General features: G+C 50.1%; 2 protein-coding genes across 5 annotated transcripts in view; both read right to left on the bottom strand.

Moving 5' to 3' along the window:
- ACACB (acetyl-CoA carboxylase beta) overlaps positions 1–8,579 on the bottom strand; it is a 120,872-nt gene extending 112,293 nt beyond the window's left edge. The window contains exon 1 of one of the 4 annotated variants that reach the window (XM_051972984.1): positions 8,334–8,579. The gene's annotated coding sequence lies outside the window, so the exon portion shown is untranslated. Of the gene's footprint in view, positions 1–3,742; positions 3,964–7,259; positions 7,371–8,333 lie in introns of those variants that run through there. The other 3 variants (XM_051972983.1, XM_051972985.1, XM_051972982.1) reach the window with 3 other exon arrangements.
- Positions 8,580–8,668: 89 nt separating this feature from the next.
- On the bottom strand, positions 8,669–18,732 carry UNG (uracil DNA glycosylase). The gene is made up of 7 exons (XM_051972989.1): positions 18,518–18,732; positions 17,632–17,832; positions 16,888–16,983; positions 13,982–14,079; positions 12,392–12,480; positions 11,507–11,685; positions 8,669–10,099 (listed from the first exon to the last, which is right to left on the bottom strand). The coding sequence occupies exons 1-7, from the start codon at positions 18,641–18,643 to the stop codon at positions 9,959–9,961; spliced, it is 930 nt and encodes a 309-aa protein (XP_051828949.1). The 5' UTR covers positions 18,644–18,732; the 3' UTR covers positions 8,669–9,958.
- Between the last annotated feature and the right edge of the window lie 43 nt (positions 18,733–18,775).

Here is an 18,775-nt window from a genome sequence, read left to right as displayed (position 1 = left end):
GTAGATTACCCTTTCAGGCTTGCTCACTGGCCAAATAAGTGTAATAATCTCTGCCCTGCTGCCCTTGTGGGCTTGTGGCCAGCAGGAAGTAGGTATGGATGGAGAGGAGCCCTGGACAAACTCATGGTGGCCATGGAGGTAAAAAGAAAGCTGGGTTTAGAGTCAATCAAAAATTCAACACTCATTTATGAAGCACATACTGTATACCCAGCACTGTGCTGAGCAAAGAAAGATAAAACTAGAGGGCTGGGTCTAGAGTCAAGCAATAAGTCAACACTCATTTATGAAGCACCTACTGTATACCCAGCACTGTGCTGAGCAAAGAAAGGTAAAACTAGAGGGCTGGGTCTAGAGTCAAGCAATAAGTCAACACTCATTTATGAAGCACCTACTGTATACCCAGCACTGTGCTGAGCAAAGAAAGGTAAAACTAGAGGACTGGGTCTAGAGTCAAGCAATAGGTCAACACTCATTTATGAAGCACCTACTGTATAATCAGAATTGTGTTTAGTAAAGAAAGGTAAAATTAGAGGGCTGGGTCAATCAAAAAGTCAATACTCACTAATGAAACACCTACTATATACCCAGCACTGTGCTGAATCAAAACAAGGCTTGGTCTAGAGTCAATCAACAAGTCAATACTCAATTATGAAGCACCTACTGTGTTGCCCAGCACATACTAAGCAAAAAAAAAAAAAAAAAAAACCGGCAAAACTGGTGTCTTTGCTTGAGGATCTCCCAGTCTCTATGATACCAGACACCAGGATTGGACCCCAGCTCCTTACTGAACTGTGTGACTGTGGACAAGCTATTATAGACCCAGCGTCACCAACTCCACAGGGTGGTGGGCAGGAGAGTATAAGCCAGCCTTGGGGTAAAATATAAAGGAGTTATTCCTTATACCAGGCTGTTATTTTTCTTTTCTGCTTCTCAATCTGGTGAATTTCCATTTGTCCTGAAGAATAAGTTAGCTTAGGAAGGTCAGGAAAATATTTTTTTGTATTCCTGAAAAAAATAATTGCCCCCCCCCAAAAAAAAAATTCTGGAAATCATTCATGGGGTCTTTCTTGGTTTGTTTTTCTTAGAAGGGGAACAGCTTTCGGAAGCTGACAATGGACTGGCAGCTTGTCGAGAGCAGAAATTGGGTTTTTTAAATCTTTCTTCGTTATCTCCAACATCACAATAGGGGCTTAATAATTGTTTCTTGACCTGGTCAGACAGGTACAAGTAACATTTCCATAGCACACTAAGGTTTGCCAAATTTCTGCTTTGTATATATAATATAAGATATTGTAATATCTTCTCATTGGTATCAGGTGTGGCTGTTCTAAGGGATACCCCCTTGTTACAGTTGAGGAAATGGCTCCTGAAAGCTAGTGGCTTTCTCCAGGGTCACCTTGTTAATAATTGTTAGTGGGATTGACCTCAAGTCAAAGGTCAGCAACATTATGAACCTACAAAAAACAAGAAAGTTTGAGGGAACCTCAGGATGGGTTAGTTGAGAAAGTGGGCCGGCTCCCAAGAGGTGGGCTTGCCTCTGCCCCCAGAAGTTGATGCCATTTCCTGTCCCAGGACAATTAAAGTCCCAGAAATGCCCATCAAGATGAGACAAGAGTGGGGGGCAGCTAGGTGCTACAATGATTAGAGTACTAGCTCTAAAGTCAGGAGTTCAAATCTGGCCTCAGATACTTAACACTTCCTAGCTGTGTGACCCTAGAGGCAAGTCACATAACCCCAGTTGCCTCAGAGAGAGAGATAGAAACAGAGAGGGAGGGAGGGAGGAGAGAGAGAGAGAGAGAGAGAGAGAGGGGAGAGAGAAAGAAAGAGAGAGAGAGAAAGAGAGAGAAGAGAGAGAGAGAGAAAGAAAGAGAGAGAGAGAGAGAGAGAAAGAAAGAGAGAGAGAGAGAGAGAGAAGGACAGAGAGAGGAGACGGGAGGGAGAAAGAGAGAGAGGAGGACAGAGGAGGGAGAAAAAGAGAGAGACAGAGACAAAGAAGACAGAGAGAGAGAGAGAGAGAGAGAGAGAGAGAGAGAAGCAAGATAATCATAATGAATAGCAGGAGAAAACAGATGGGGACTGCCTCTGCCCCAGAAGATCATTCAATAAACACTGTTCATTTTTTCTGTTTCACTGTGTTCCAATGTCTGTCTGATGGTCCATTAATTAGAAGTTTATTGACCAAAATCATTTGCTCTAAACTCCGGATGACCCCAATAGTCAATCCTTTCCTCCTAATGCTCCGTGGAAGTTCTGGGACTTCTGGTTTGGAAGGAGAAGACGAAGACTTAGAAGAGAACTCAGAATCGAAAGATACCATAGACACCACCTAGCTAACCCCCTTCATGTTACAGATGGGGAAACTAAGGTCAGAAACTGGAAACGGTTCATCCCAATGGCCCCTGAGTGGCCAGGATTGGAAGCCGGGGGCTCAGGAGCCCAGTCTCGCTCTCTGTGCCACGTGAAAGTTGGCTAAATGGCATTTAGAAGGCATTTTAACATTGAGCAACAGGAACCCAAGGGAGCCGTAGATGGACAACAGGAGGGCGTGGGGAGGCTGGGGTAGAAGAGGATGAGGAGATAAGAGAAAGGGAGGCGAGGGATGCCAAAGATCAATTCCGCCTCTGATTTCAAAATGTTGCCCAGGGCTGCCTCTGTACCCGGGAAGAGGGGAAGGAAGCCCTGGCTGCTGCTGCTTCTTCCTCCTCCTCCTCCTCCTCCCTCAGCATCCCAGAAGGAGAGTTCCTTAGGGGGGAGGAGGGGGGCTGATAAAACTGCTCACAGCTTCACCCTCCTGCACTCAGGCCATCTGTGGCCTGCCCAATATCCCATCACCCCTAGTTCTATACAGCCGAGGTGTCGGAGGCACAATCCCTCTTGTGACATCCAACGAGGATGGCCAACAGATCAAATCGATATCGCACCTGCGTCATAGGAGCAGATTTCGAGCTGGAAGGGACCCTGGAAAACACCAGCTCTGCCACTTTACAGGTGAGAAAACAGGGGGGAAGGGAGAGGAAAGAGGGGGTTCAGCCAGGTAGGAAGCAACAGGCGCTAACTCCACAATCAGAGCTCTTTCCTTCCCGTGGTACTCTCTGGAAAACCCGCCCCCTCACACCCCCACTCCCACCCCCAACTCTGGGGAACATCATTTCACCACAGAGCCAGACTTTTCTGAAGGGGCTCTGCAGGGACCTCTCAAGCCTCAGCTCCCAAAGTCCCGGATGGGCCTGGGGGAATCCACGCCCCAAGGGGCACAGAGGAAGCTCAGGCTGGATCCCTCCCAGACTGACCCCCGGTGGGGAAGCTCAGGCTGGCCGGCGGCCCCCCAGGGTCCCTCCCAGAATGATCCCCGGTGGAAGTGGTGTTTCTTTTCAATCCCATGGGCTAGAGCGGTTTAGAAAAGCTGTGGATAGTTTCCTGGATCGGAACCAGAACTTTTCCTTCCCAGAAGTGCCCTCCGAGGCTTTCTGGGACCAGCCGGGAGCCCGGGAGGGGAGCCCCAGTAAGATACCCATTTATAGTAAGCAGCAGGAGGGCGGGTTGCCCAGTGGCGAGGCTGGATCTGGCTTTTTTTTTTTTTTTTTTTTTTTTGATTAGCCACAACAGGACTCAACTTTCCCCTGGAAATCTCAGCTCGAACGAGAGAAACAATGTTTTTGCCAAGATCAGCAGCGCTCCCCTTCCCTAAGGGCGACTCGGCCTTTCTAGTGGGCGAAGGGGAACTGTGGGTCCCCCGACTTACCGGGGAGGTGGCCTGGCTCGGGACCCGCGGCTTGCCCATGGTCAGCTGGGGAGCGCCTGTGGCTCCCGTCGCAGCAAATGTCACTTTCTGATTAAAGGGCCCCTGCTGGTTAAAAATACCCTGGGAGCGCTTAACCATTGGAGGCCCGAGGGGCCGCCCTTCCCAAGCCCCGGAGGGGCCCCCAGCCCCCCAGCCCGGGCAGACCGGCTCCTTCCAGCAGAGAGGTGAAGAGCCAGCTCGCGCGGGGCAGGGGGGCGGCGCCGAGCCCTTTAATTAGCCACGGTTTTGTTCCAAAGATAAAGAGGAAATGGAACCAGAAAAAGCACCCCTGGGCGCCCAGAAGCCAGCGTTCTCTGGCTGCAGACGGATCCCAGCCCCTCCGGGACGCCCACCGGTGGGGGAGGGCGGGGCGCTTGGCTCCCGCCTTGCCCCTCTGCCTCAAAGGGGCCCGTTTTCCCCCCAGCACAGGCTTTAAGGGGTTAAGGCTTCCGAGTGTCCCCAAATCACCTGACTCTTTAATCATTATGCAAGTACCCTCGGACTTTTTCCTCTATGACTTCCACGTGTTGGGAAAAGGGAAAAAACAAGCTCCAAAAGGAGCCCTCTCCTTGCCAGGCCCGGCCTGGGTCCGAGCTGGGATTAAAGTTAAAGGGAAGCCGTGTGGGACAAAGGTCACCTCCCAGCCGGGCCGGAGTCTCCTCAAGGGCACAAGCCTTTCCTGACCACCCGCTGGGAACCAGAGGGAGGAGGCAGCGGCCCGGCCCTAATAAGGTGCTGGCCGACTGCTCGGCAGCTCCTCCAACAGCTGGGGCTGGGAGAGGCCAGAATTGGGACCTCAAAGCCCGTCTGTTCCAACCCTTCCATTTTACCGGTGAGGAAACTGAGGCCGGGGCATTCGCTGACAAATAACCTGTGAGGCAGCGGGGCTCAGGGCAGGAGGTTTAACCTGGGCAAGTCACTTCCCTGCACTTTCCGAGCTTGACTTCTTGGCGAACCAACTCTGGGCTCCCCGGTGTCCCCCAGCCCTGCGTCACCCCAACTTTCATGCTTTCACCCCTACCGGGTACCCCTGAAAAAGCCCCCAAACCTCAAGAGGGCTCTGACTAGCAAGCACCTTTCTCAGGGCCCTAATTAACTGTTCATCCCAGAGGCTCTTCTACCCTTTCCATCTCTCCTCAAAATTCCCCTGGCTTCCTCTCTCTGGTCCTTGGGGAGAAGCTTCCCTTCCCTTCCCTCCTGCTCCTCCACCCCTCCCGGCTCTCACCCTAACCCTGCCATACCCACAATTCTTTGTTCTCCCTTCTTGACTTCTACAGCCGAGGATCCGGCCTCATCCTCCTGCACCGGGTCTGCCCAAAGTGACCAAGTCACAAACGACGGCTCCTTCTCCATCCTCGCCTCTGACCTCTCTTAGCCCGACACCCCAATCGCCCTCTTCTGCCTCTCTCCGCCTCTCTCTGGGCTCTCTCCAGGTCGCTGGGTCCCAAGAGGGGCCATCTTCTTCCCTTTTCCTTAAACGCTATCTGATGTGGATGGAGCACTGGCCCTGGGTTCAAATCTGCCCTCAGATACTACTTATTAATATCCTGATTAATACTCAACCCTAATTGCCTCACTGCCTATATATATATATATATATATATATACACACACACACACACACACACACACACACACACACACACACACTATTTCCTGTCCTAATCTCATTTACAGATTTAATTAGCACCCATTGCCCATGAATCTCAGACCTATTTGCCAGCTCTAACCTCCTGATGGCCAGTCTCGAATATCCAGCTGCTTATTGGACATATCAAGGCAGCCGGGTGGTGTAGGGAGAGAGCGGGCCCTGAAGTCGGAGGGCCCGAGCTTAAATCTGCCCTCAGCTGGGTGACCCTGGGCAAGTCACTTCACCCGTTTGCCTCAGTTTCCTCACCTGTAACATAAGCTGGAGAAGCACATGGCAACCATTCCAGTATCTCTGCCAAGAAAGCCCCGGATGGGGGCATGAAGATGGGAGCAGGATGGGAATGATCAGCAATTGGCCATCTCACCCCCACTCCTGCATCCACTCCAGAGGTTGCCATTTAATAGATTAGGAGCAACTAGAAAAGCCTGCGGCCGGTTCTGAAGCCCTTCCCGGAGCTCCTCTCTCCCCTGCCCCAGCTACTGGGCTTGCTATACCCTAACCCCTCCCTAGGCTGCTGGCTGCCATCACACTCAAAAACCCGGGAGGATTCTCCCCCCTCCAGGCATCTGCCCTGGCAGGGCCCCTTGCCTGGAACTCTTTCCCTCTGGGCTTCCTTTAGTCTCAGTTAAAATCCCACCTCGGCAAGCAGCTTTTTTCCCAGCCTTCCTCTTACCCCTAATTTAACCTCTTGTTTTTGAGCCCCTGGAGAACAAGCGGGATTTCTGTGCACTTGCTTCCCAGGCTCCTGGCACACTATAGGTGCTTAATACATGCTCCTTGACCTGCCTCCCGCTCTCTGACACCACTTTTCAGACATTAAGCATTAATAGTTGCTGAATCAAACACTTAGTTTCCAAGAAAACCCAGAAAAGCATCCTTTAGAGCTGAGGTGGGCGTGGGAAGGGACGGAGGGCCTGGGAGTGGGGCTTCAGGTGCTGGCTCCATCAGTCCGTAAACACTTATTAGCCGCTTACTGTATGGCAGCTACCGAGGCACATTTGGGGAGGTCTGCTCCAGAGAAGTTGGTTTGCTCGGACCTTCGAGACCTCCTCAAAACCAACCCCTTCATCCACGGGAGACGGGACCCTCTGGGCTGAGGGAGTCCTCAATGCCCCACAGGCCCAAGTGGCTGAAGGAGCCCATCCCCCCTCCCCGCTTTAACTTAACACAGGGGGTGGGGGAGGGACTAGAGAGCTGGGAGACCCCGACTTCAAATCCGGCCTCTGACACTTCCTGGCGTGTGATCCCGGACAAGTGACTCCAGCCCGGTCTGCCTCAGTTTACCCCTTTGTAAAATGGAGACCCGATTCCCTGGAGGTTGGGTGGGAGGATCAGAGACCACTGTAGGGCTCAGCACGGTGCCAGACAGAGCAGTGACCCTAATTCGCTAGGAGGAAAGCGTCCCGCCCCCGGGACCAGCGGGCTTCCCATGCCACGGACCGGCTCCCAGTCCCAGCGCTCAATGCCCCCCTTCCCCTCCCCCCCCTCGCCGAGCAGCCGGGGGTGGGGAGGGGGAAGAAGCCGCCTGCCCCTCGGCCCCGCCCCGCACCCCCAGCAGGGAGCAATAACTTGGGCTGGGCTCGGGACTGAGCCCCTGCCTCTCGAGCGTCCTGGAGGAATGGGGGCCGGGCCCCCCAAAGTCGCCTCAATGCGGGGAGTCGGGGCCCTCCGACTGCAAACCCATTGCTCAGACAGCTCGGGGCGCCAGGCTATTTACAAACAGGGAAACTGAGGCCCAGGGAGCTGCAGGCTTGAGGGGAAGGACCAGCTAAGAGCCGCATGCCCCCCTCCCGCCCCGCCCCCCCGGATTCTCCCGCCCCGGCTTACCGAGGCATGGTGGAAGAGGGGCGGCTCCCCCTCGGGGGACCGGAGGAAAGGGGTGGGGAGGGAGGGGAGGAAGGAGGAAGGGACGAGGTCGCCTCGCTTAGGCCGGCCCTTCCGGCTTCGCTGCCTACAATGGTTGCCATGGCGACCCCGCCTGCGCCCCTGCCCCCGCCCTGAGATTCCCCGAAGCTCTCCCTCCCAAACCTTCACAGGCTCCCTAGTGCCGCGAGCTAAGCTCACACCTCAGCCTTCCCGCTCCCGCCCATCAGGCACCGAGGTGTAGACCGCATCCTCTCTCGAGGGCTGGCACCGACCGCCCCCAACATGCCAGGGCTGAGCGGCTGAAGACGGCCAAGCGATGCAGCGGGTCAGCATGGATCCCGATCTCCAGGCTTAAGGGGAGCGGGCACTGGGAATCCAAGGAACATATAAAGGCTGCCCTTAAGGAGCTTGCAGTCTGAAGGACAGAGAGGGGAACAGCCAGGGGACTAGTTCTAGGTAATCTGAAGGAGTCCGGATGGAGGGAGGGCTGCTCTGGTGGCAGAACTCCCCCAGGATGATGGGCAAGGAGAGCTGCCTGCACCCCTTAAACCAGACTCCCCAGCTCCTGTTGAGGACATTTCCACCATGCCCCACTCCTAGGCCTCCTGTTCCAGTCTGCTGACCCCCAGGATAAACCTCTCCAGGCTGACTGGACAGAGGCCCGATATCCCCTTGGGCACTTTCTGGGCTGCCCCAACAGGGCTTCCCAGCTGAGTCTCCTTCATTGGGCCATCTTGCCTCCCCAAATCCTCACCTTCTGCCAGGACCATGGTGCCCCGCTTTGCCACGTTTCCCCACAGGAGGTACCCTGCGCTTGAATGCTTCCAAGCCCTTTGGAAGTGAAAGGGGCATCCCCTGGTCCGGTGGAGCCCCGGGCTCTATTCCCTGCTCAGCACCTCAGAGCCAACTGGCCCCCCCACCTTGATGTGCAGGCCCCCATCAGAACCTCTGCTCCCCGAGCATGCTGGGCTCACATCAACACGCCAGCCCCTGGCAGGCTCTGGCCCCTACAAGTGCTTAATAAATGTGCGCTACCTTCGTTCTAGTCGCTGGCACCCCATCTCTTCAGGCCGGCCCGCCCCACTCATCCCCTTAAGGTCACTTATGAGCCATGGTCTCCCTCGTCCCCTCCGCGTCTGAGGCTGTCCTATGTTCTACCAAGCTGCTTATGTGTGTACAAGTTCTATCTCCCTGGGCAACCTCGCCATCTTGAACTTCTCTCGAAGCTGTATCTCCAGACAAGAGGACCTTGGGTCTTTGGGGTCTTCGGGGGCACACTGCAGGCATTTAGTGAACAGGGATCGAGTGGAGGGCACTCTGGCCAGAGGCGCTGTGCCAGGGAAGAAACGGCAGCCTGAGCACACTCGACCTCAGGAAACAGACGTAAATCATCTTTTATTATCAAAATTGGCCAACAGCACCATAAGCCACAGCTGCTTTTAACAAGGTTAATGGATGATTTATACACACACACTAGACAAAAATAATAAAAAACTAAAATCTGCTTTGCATAAATGATTAAAAAAAATACAGCAACTTTTCACATGACCAAAAAATGTAAAATCAAATGTAAAACCATAAAAATGACATCTCATTTGACTGGCACTGCTTTGAAAAAGTCCCAACTGTGAGACAAGCTTATAATAAAGAACAATTTTCCCCAAAAGAAAAAAAATCTACTTCCCTCTTCAACCAGATCCTCGAATTCCTAGTTTTTAACCCACAAAATGACAGACGAGCGCACTGGATCACTGGGAAGTTTCCTGCGGATGCTTGGCTCCCAGCATGCAACAGCCCTGCAAAGTTCCTTCCTTTAAAAGCAGATTTGCATTCTGGAACTGCCCAAAAACTTCACCATCGAGAGATTCTGTCATCTCAGTGGAAAAAGGGACTAGGAAAAAAACCATTTTTCTTTGCCAACTTGTGGCCGACGTTTTGAAATGCTCGGTAGCAAAACATCTCAAATTCGGGATCGGAGTTAAAAGAACAAAACCAGGGAACTCTTTCTCTTCTCCCACCTCAGAACTCTCTGCACACAATTCTAGCGAAGGGAACATCATCATCTACCGGAGCAGGAGGCGGCTCTCTCTTTACCTTCGGATTCCCTCACCATAGAGAGCTGAATAAAACTTCCGGAATCATGTGTTCTGCTCTCTCTCCTATTCCCTTCAGCTTCCAAGGGCAACTTTCCTTCTGCAGACTCCTCTGGAGTGTAGAAGAACCTTCTGGCCGTTCAGAATAATTTGTTTCCCTTCCTGATCGCAATGAATTAAAATACAGCTTAATAAAATGACAAGCCATCTTCCGATGGCCGAGCAGGTAGATTACCTGCACCCGTATATCAACTGCAAACTAAACCCTTTTTGTCACATAGAAAAAAGGGGCGTTATTTTTTCATCAACCACAAAGGTAATGGGAGAATAATACAATGGAGGAACATCATCAGGAAGAGCCGGCCACGGGGCCAGTCTGCACCCTGAATTCTGAGCAAACCCTCTAGGCTCCCTGTCCCAAGCTCAGGGCGCCAAACGGTTGCCCCAGCACCAGCCTCGTCGATTAGTTTTCAACTGATACAAACCCCCTCCCACCCCAAGCCCTCATCAAAGAGCTTTTCGTAGCCAAGGTGGATGGACTCTTCCTCCAGCTTGGCTCCAACGGCTTCAAAGAGCTTTCCAATCGACGGGCTTCTTGCCAGACTTCTTCAGTAACTCATTGGTCTTGGAGAAATGCCTGCATCCGAAGAACCCTCTATGGACAGACAGCGGAGAGGGGTGGGCCGTCTGCAGCACGTGGTGGCGCTTCTATAGAGACGAAGCCGAACAAGAGACTAGTCAGTCTTCCCATGAGACCTTAATGAGGGTCCCCGAGGGTCAGGGCAAAGAAACATTTTGCCCCTAATCGCCAACCAACACGATCAGTGTTTGAAGAGATGCTTCCATGAGCCTCTAAAACTCATGAAATGGACCGGGCAGGTTATCGGTCTCTGCCCAGGCCCATGTTACAGAGGAGGCCACTGAGGCTCCCACATTAAGGGACTTCTTCACAAAGGCCAGAAAAAGGGTCTAATTTCTCCAAGTACATCCCGGTAGCTGTGAATAGCACCAGAACCCAAAGGCAGGGAGGCTAGGGATGAAGGTCAGGGTTAACCCCTCAGCAGCCAGAAAATGCCAAAACTGGGAAGCAGTTTCTGCTCTCACAGTCCTGAAGGAGCAGCAATACAAGAGTCCAGAGGCAGGAAGAGATAGACATTTACTGCCTGCAACAGGACACCTCCTCGGAAGACTTTTTTTTTTTTTTTGTAGTAGGTTTATTTTTAATATACATCCTTAAAAGACTTCTGAACATACTCAGGAGGGCCAGGCCTGGGACTTGCTCCAGCTTTGGCTATGAGCCTATAACCTGCTCACTTTCTCACTTATTAAATGAATTTCAAAAAACTTCCTTGGGTGAGATGAAGAACACACACACCATAAAAATCTCTCTAATCTCTCTCAGGTCTTTTAATTTGGTGGTGATTTTAAAATGGCCATTTTTCATGTAATATTAGAAATAAAAACATGAATGAACTGGCTAAAATCTGCCTGATATCTAGCTAAGTGCCCAAGAATTTAATTTCTAGCTTTTATCCAAAGACAGTAAAAGTCACCAAGTACATTTATACAGAATATATTTAAGATGATTATTTTATACTCCTAATTGTAAAATATAAGGAGATTGAAGGATCCTTTCCAGCTCAAAACCCACGAAGTTTTCATTCTGAAATTTGCTATACTGATAAAATCTGTGAATTCACCACCAAATCATTTTATTTTGAAAAGACATAAGGGATTACCCAATCTAAGAAAATCCTTTAAAAGCAATTTAGAAAATGCAAATGCAGTAGGTAGAGAACCAACACTGGAACTTTACTTCCGGGTTCAAAGTGGAAGCCATGGAGAAGCCTATAGGCCCAGGAAAAAAAGTCTTTGTACTCTCTTGTGTTTGGGACCCTGGGGAAGCACATGAAGCCTAAGTCTGCTGGACAAACAGCCACCTGGCACCTCCACTTCTGAGAGACTGTGGGGGAGCCTGTACTGAGTAAGGAGCTCCCCACAAGAAGCAGACATGGCCTCTGGATGGTGTTTAAAGTGATAAGTGGAAGTTGCCCGCCCGGGGCCTGGGCTTTTCCCCCTGGACAAGAGACAGAGAAAGAAGCAGAGGTCACCTACCCTGTCAATGGAGATGCCTTTTTTCTGGGCATAAGACCCCCAGAGCATGAAGACGAGGCCATTCAGATTCTTATTCAACCAGGACACCACGGCATCGGTGAACTGCTCCCACCCTCTCTCCTTATGGGAGTTGGCCTGATGGGCCCGGACCGTGAGCACAGCATTGAGGAGGAGGACGCCTGTACACAAGCACCAGAGAGACCCATCAATGGCTGGATTCCCAGCTCAACAGGCTCCCTCGTGGTTGTTCCAGGCCCTGAAATCCCAGGGCCAGGAACACAGGGAGAGAAAAGGGAGGCAGAGGAAGTGGGGCAGAAGGGGATAAGAGGAAGAAGAGGAAGGGAACAGGGCCTTAATAAATGGTAATCTACCGCCCAACTTCTCGACTGTGGCTCAAGATCTTGAATAGGGCCTCGAAATTTTGATTGATTATCAATAAATGTATGATTTGCACACCTATTTCATACGCCTGTACACCCAGCATTGCATAAACATTTCTTGCGTGAAAGGGTTCAGGAGTGGCAAAGGTTTCAGAAGCCTTGGGCCAGTGGAAGGTGCCTCCTTGGTCACTGACAGATGTGTCAGCAAGAGAAAAGCCCCGCCGAGCCAAATGCCAGGCCTGTTTCCTTCCAACCTAACTTCAGTCCATGAGCTCACAGGGCTCTTAGGGATGAGGGAGCTCGGCCTCATTTTAGTTTGCCGAGACTGACTTTGGTACTTTCAAACAACAGGCCGCACACGTCAGAGTTGGGACAAAGCTGGTCTGGACTTCTTAGCTGTCTCGTCAGTGATCTCGACCTTTTGCGAGCATAAAACTACAATTAGGATAAGCCCCTTGTCCCGACTGCCTTCCCTGAATGACCAGCCCTTAAGCCGAATGCTTACCCTGTCTGGCCCAGCCAGACAGATCTCCATGACCAGGATGGGCAAAGTCTTCTATGTCTGTGGACAACTCTTTATAAATATTTTCCAAGCTGAAAAGGAGATAAATGCTTTAGTGTCTGAGTTTCAAATACCATCGATCTAAAAAGATTATTCTAAAATAAAAAAAAAATTAATCTAAAAATATTCAAAAAACGGGACACAGAGGATGGAGTCTGGCCCTGGAGCCGCATCCCTCACCACCTGGATGACCTGGGGGGTGGGGCCTGCCTCCTCTCTTCTTCTGAGACGCAAGAAATGAGACTTGGCCAGAGCTTTGGGAGTCCCCTCTAGTTCTCACTCTCACTTTATGATCCCTTCCTCAGTGATGTCAGAGGGCAGATGATGAAACACCAAAGTGGCCCTACTGCTGGAGGTAGATTTCATCATGCAGCCATGACTGAGGAAAGAGAAACAATGGACTGTTCTCCTCCTCAGCTGATTGCGGAATGAAAGACAAATAAAACCCCTTAAGAATGAGAGCCCCAAAGTTGGGAAACAAGGTGAGCTGCCCTGTTCCCCCATCCCATGGGCTGGATTTTTCATAACCCAACACAGAGCACATAGTAACAGAAGAAACAATACTTGGGCTGGGAGGCCAAGGACAGGGTTTAAGTCCTGCCTCAGGCTGGGGTGTGGCAAGGTGTAGATCACCATCTGGGGCCTCAGTTTCCCTGTCTGTAAAATGCAGGAGTCAGAGGAGGGGAGAGAGGTTAAGCTCAGATGGCCTGTGTGAGGTTTTAACTCCCCCTAGATCTTGGATTCCCACCTAAGAGCAGCTTTCTCTAAGCCCAACCCTCGTAACAATCCATGGCCCGTTCCTCATTGTCACAGCTTCAGAAGGGACCCTGGAAGGCATCGAGCACACCTGAAACTGAACTAATAGCTCTAATTACAGTACAGCCCCAACCAGGTTAATTGTTGTCATTGGGAAATGTACGACAGAATGGAAAAATGCATTAAGACTAAGATTAGCTTGAGAATTACTAAGTCAATATGTGCCGTGCAGGAACGGGTTGTAGCTCGAGCCATCCTGGCCTACAGCCCCCCAGGACCCCGCCACAAAAGGAAATCCTTCCACTGAGGACTCCAATGAGGCCGTTTTCGTTTACATTCAGCCCAATTCTGTCTCTCCACAACTTCTACCACAAGCCGGCTCCTCGATTTAGCTCCCAATCCCCACCAAGAAGAATCTCTAGGTCTTCGCCAACGAACACTCCCAGTTCTCAGGAGGCTGACATGGTATGGGCCCTGCAGGAACTCACGCATCACTACCCTCCCCTAAGATGGGCCACAAGAAACCAAAGAGCTTACCAGGTGGGTACAGTAAGTCTTCCCACCCAAGGCAGGGGCTGGGACTGTTGCTGCCTCTTATGGAGGCGCCATATACACGTCTCCCTTCCTCCACTGGTACCCAACAGTATGCACACCTGACGTTAGCTCTCATCTCAGGGGAACTTAACAAACTCAGCATCTCGAGAGGTGCCCCAAAGGAGAGGAAGAGGGGATCCTTTCAGTGAGGAATTTTCCGTCAGCCAGAGAAAGGAATCCTACCTCGGAGGGGGCGGAACAGGCCTCTGAACACTGAAGCTGAGTCCATGAGCTTGATTGGGTCCGTGATATGGGTCCTGCCCCAAGATGACAACTTTTACCTGTACGTGCCCAAGTTTGTCATAAATTAATAAATGAGTGATGTGATTTTTTGAAGAAAAGAAACAATGCATTGATGAAATTACTTTCAAGTTATCTTCCAATTTTAATTATAGACATCTGCAAAACTCCCTGGTGCTCCTACTTCTTCCATCACCAACCAAGGCCTTTGGCCCCACCAATTCAAAGCATTCAAGAAATGACTTGACCCAGAATGACCCTTCTTTATGCAAATGTATTTCCCCTCTCCTTTGGATACTTTGAAACAAGCCAGGATAAACCCATCCAAGAGGAAGCATATATAAGTATAATATTTAAAGTAGCACAATCTGCTGATTAAAAATTGGGAGGAGACATCCAGTTCATTGGATTTTCTGACTTTCTCTTTCCTGAAACCTGAGAAAGCTTCAGTTTGGAGAAAATAAAATGATCTTAAAAAATAAATTAATTAATTTTTAAAAAATAATAATGCTTATAAAACATGCCTTTTATGATAGAGATGGGCAAAAGGTTCCAGGTGAAAAGCCAAGATGGGCAGAACACAAAGTATCCAAATCCAAAGATTTCTTAATAAATTGTAGTCACTGCAGCCCTTTCGATTTGGGGGATGAGTCATTAGTGCCCCTAACAAAGGGCAAGGAAAAGAACCTCTTTGTGAGGGAGGCCCTTCCTTTAAGATAGATAATGACAGTTTTTTATTTAATGTTGCCAGAATTTTACTGTATTGGTCTCTAAACTGCAGGAACTGAAAGGCCTAAAGAAAGGACTTTAGAGATCAACAGTGGTTTAATTAACCACTCATTTCTCAGTGAAGAGTACAGTTTGCAAACCTCCATCTGGTACAGGAAAGTAGAGCTTTTATGCACAAATCCTAAAGGGGAAGAGAGGGGATTCTAATACAACTATTCTTAGAGTCTGAGATGGTTTTCCAAGTCCATAAGGAAGACAATACAATTCTTAGATTGATTCAAATCTTGAGGATTATGACCACCCCTTCCTCAGGTATAAAACCAGTGTTCTATGAAGGAAGAGTTCACTTATTGTACACAGACAGGTACGATACAGCATAAGAGTATAGCCACAGTCAGAATAATCAATCCTTTTAAGCAGTCTTGTGAGTTTCTGACTCCGAAGCCAGAAAAGGCACTCTGAGAAATCAAAATTATTAATATTTTCTTCACACGACACAAAAAATTCACAATGATGTGCTATTTTTTCAGGTTTCGACAGACATTTAACAATCCCTTACTGAGCAACTCGCCCCAAAAGGGCTTAAAATAAACCACAAAGGGAAAAACCATAGTAGTCATGGTCACCAGAAACCTAGTTTCTCCTGATGCATAATCAAGCATAACTCATTTCCAAAGAGCATTTCAACAACCAGCTGAAATTAACAACCAGTTACCCCTTCCTTTAACTCAAATCCCTGTGGTTCCAGTAAAATACTAAGTAAAATTCTAATCAGGACTGAACAAGAGTTACTTTTCATTCCTATACACTAGAGGCTATAAGTCATTTCTTTTCAAGACCCACAAAGATTTGGGGGGCTCCAGTTGTAGTCAGATGTCTGAATTGAAACCCTTAACAAGCCTCCCCAAAACCTCCAAACTGGAAGGAAGGAGTTAACGATTATCAAAATATTCTTATGCAATCAGCTTTTTGACAGGGTTAAGGCACAGATCGGCCAGCCCTGGTGCAACAGCTTCCTATAAAATAGGCCATCGGTTACAAATGCCTTGAACAGCAACTACCACAAAGCCAGTAGGTCTACTTTGCACAGCCCTCCCTCTTTCAAATCCAACTGAATTGCACGCCATGGCATCCCCTCCCTGCCATGAGGGTCAAGAACAAAGGGCAAGAACTTAGTCCCCACTGGGACTCCTGGATCCAGCTACAAGGCCTTCCTTCTCTGGCATTCTCTCCAGGTCATCCTGTCTATAATTTATGAGTAGGTTGCTGTTGACATGTTGACTCCCTAATTGGACTAAGCTCATGGAGCTTAGCTGGAGCTGCTTTCTGCCTTTCTTTGTATTGACACTAAGTCTGTGTTTATTGGCTGACTCAGAGCCCATTCAATCCAACACCTTCACTTTACAACTGAGGCAGAGATTCCATCTTATCTGATAAGGGCCATGTTAACAGACCAACTAGCATTTATTAGGAATTTACCACATGCTAATTATTGGATATAGAAAAATGAATTAGAATAATTTTTTTTTCTCATGTAGAAACAATCCCAACCCAAGGAAGTCCTTAGAGGACCACAGAAAAGTTTCTTGGACTTCAGTATCTAACAATGGTCTTCAAATATCTTGCAGAAGGCTGCTGAGAGGCTCAAATGAACAGTGTATTTAAGTATATAACTATAAAATATTATCTAATTTGTCTGTCTTTGTGTTTTTTAATTTCTATTTGCTGAAAAATCTGGCTCAAGTTTTAAAAAGCAGTCACCTGAATAACCTTCCATTGAGAAAGTCAAACTAATGTTTACTGAGTTTTGTTTATCTATGATCATATTATTGCTTCTGTTTATTTCATCTTTATGAACTTATTACTTCAATGTGGAACTGTTTTTTTTTTAAACTGGACATCGAATTGATGCAGTAAACTCTCAATGAGGAAACTCCCTTTACCAATGCAGATCTAAAGCCTGCTGCCCTGCCTACTTGCTATATGTAAAAATACAAGGAAAAAAATTTTGGGGGAAAAAAGGGGCAAAGTTGGGAAGAGAAGGGATAGAAACCAATTCTATCCACCCCTCCCCTTCCCGAATTTTAAAAATCTCATCCATTGAGTAACTTTCTACTTACATCTCTAATTTCACACAGCTGTGTCCAGGTGAAGACTTGGTCTGGAGGTGGATAGACAGTATGACGTTTCCGTTCCTCTGCAACAAATTCCATTAGCTGATTTTGATTTGTTTAAAAATTTAAAAAAAAAAAAAAAGATTGGTTAGGAACATCCTCATTGACTATGATTCTCTTCAGAAATCCTCCAACTTCAAAAATAAATGATCTTTTCCAACAGGAAAACACAAAAACGCAGAACAAGTTTTGTGAGCCTAGTTTTAAAAAACTCACTGTAACCTCGAATATTTGCAAGTCCTCACAATTTAGCAAAACCGTGACTCATTCAGCTGCAGGAGCAGGGCGCCATTTCAGAGGCGGCTCATAATTTGTCAAGCAGATGAAATTGCTGGTATTCTGATAGTTAAACTGGACAATCCTTTCCCCTAGTAGCTGCTTATATGTGACAGGTCTAAACTGAATTCTCTGAAATGTGCGCCTTTAGGAATTAACAACGCTTAAAGTAATCACGCAAAAGTTCTGAAGCAAAGTTATACGCATGTGGTAAAAATGCAATGACGTCTTTCGGCAAAGTACAGCTTAATAAAAACTTGTTCAGCCCCCCCCGGGTGCCAGGACTGTGCCGAGTGCTGGAGATGCAGAGGCAGAAGCCGGTGCCGGGGCTCCCAAGGTAGGGGGTGAAAGGGTTAAGGGAAGCAACAAGCAACAAGGCAGTCCAAGCATGCTACGCGCCCCGCGCCCGTTTACCTTCATGAAATATGGTTTGCTGAATTCTGCGCTAAGGGGTCGCTTCCAGCTTTCCCCGAAGCCCCCCGGGACGTTGCGGGAGGCGAGGCGGAGCAGGGCGGCTTCCTTGTTTTTCTGGATCCTCTCCAACTGCTGGGGGCTCAAGGGAGACGAGGGGGCTGCAGGCTCGTCTCCGGGCCGGCTTTTCTTGGCTGGGCTGGCCTGCGGGACATCCCCAAAGAGGCGGGGGATGATTAGGGGAAAGAGGCGGGGGCGCAGACCGAGGCCTACCCTGCCGGACCCCGCCGTGGCGGGGAAAAAGGCTCCCATGCCCCCCTCCCCACGCGGTGCTCTCGGGTTGGGACTTCACGAATGGGACTAGCCGGAGGGAAAGAAGGTCTGACAGGCTCCCTCCCCACCCGGCACGCGCGAGCCCGGAGGAGGGGGAGTGAGGGCCAAACTTCTAGGATGGGGAGGGGAGAAAAAGGACTCGCTAGAGTGGATAAGAGGAGAGTCCACGAGAGGCAGTGGCCGAAGTGCGCATGCTTCGGCCTGGCCCCGCCCACGTGGCGGGACCGCAGACCCACACATCTACTTCACGTGGACATTTCGCGGCAAAAACAGGAGACGGGAGGCGCAAGCCCCGCCCCTTCCCTCCGGATTGGAGCCCGGGTCCGGCCACGGCGGCGGGCGGAGCTCCGATTGGCTCAGCCTCTCTCCCATTGGTTGTCCGCCTCGCGGAGGCGCGCGCCAAAGAAAAGGGCAGGCGACCGCTAGAAAATATGTTGGGGTTCGGGGCTCGCTCGCTACTAGTGGCGCGGTCGTGTACTGAGTCCCTTTCCCCAGCCCTAGAGACCGCGCGCTCTCCGACCCCCTCTCCCTCCCCCCGGTAGCCCTCCTTCCTCACCGAGGCATCCTCGCCCTCCTCCGCCGCCGCCTCTTTGCCGGGGTCCGCAGGCAGCTCGGTGCACGAGCGCCGCTTCCTGGGGGCGCTCGGGGAGAAGAAGGAGTGGAGGGTCTTCTGCCCAATCATGCCGGCGGACGGGGCGGCAGCAGCAACAACAGCAGAACCAAGCGCAGCCCCACCACTCCACCCCCCCGACCCCCGACTGACTGGCTCTACCTCTTGGCGCCAAGCGCGGTGCGCATGCTCCGGGTTGCCTTT

The sequence above is a fragment of the Antechinus flavipes genome, chromosome 1 (assembly GCF_016432865.1).
Source record: "Antechinus flavipes isolate AdamAnt ecotype Samford, QLD, Australia chromosome 1, AdamAnt_v2, whole genome shotgun sequence".
Classification (NCBI taxonomy): Eukaryota; Metazoa; Chordata; class Mammalia; order Dasyuromorphia; family Dasyuridae; genus Antechinus; species Antechinus flavipes.
The sequence above is the reverse complement of the archived record's forward strand: the minus strand, read 5'-3'. Positions and strand labels throughout refer to the sequence as shown.

Excerpts from the sequence above, each read along its gene's own strand:
- UNG (XM_051972989.1), bottom strand. The coding sequence starts at position 18,643 with ATGATTGGGCAGAAGACCCTCCACTCCTTCTTCTCCCCGAGCGCCCCC. Across the intron at positions 16,984-17,631 it reads GCAAACCATATTTCATGAAG|CTAATGGAATTTGTTGCAGA; the intron begins GTAAACGGGCGC and ends AATCAAAATCAG. Across the intron at positions 10,100-11,506 it reads AAGGCATCTCCATTGACAGG|AAGCGCCACCACGTGCTGCA; the intron begins GTAGGTGACCTC and ends TCGTCTCTATAG.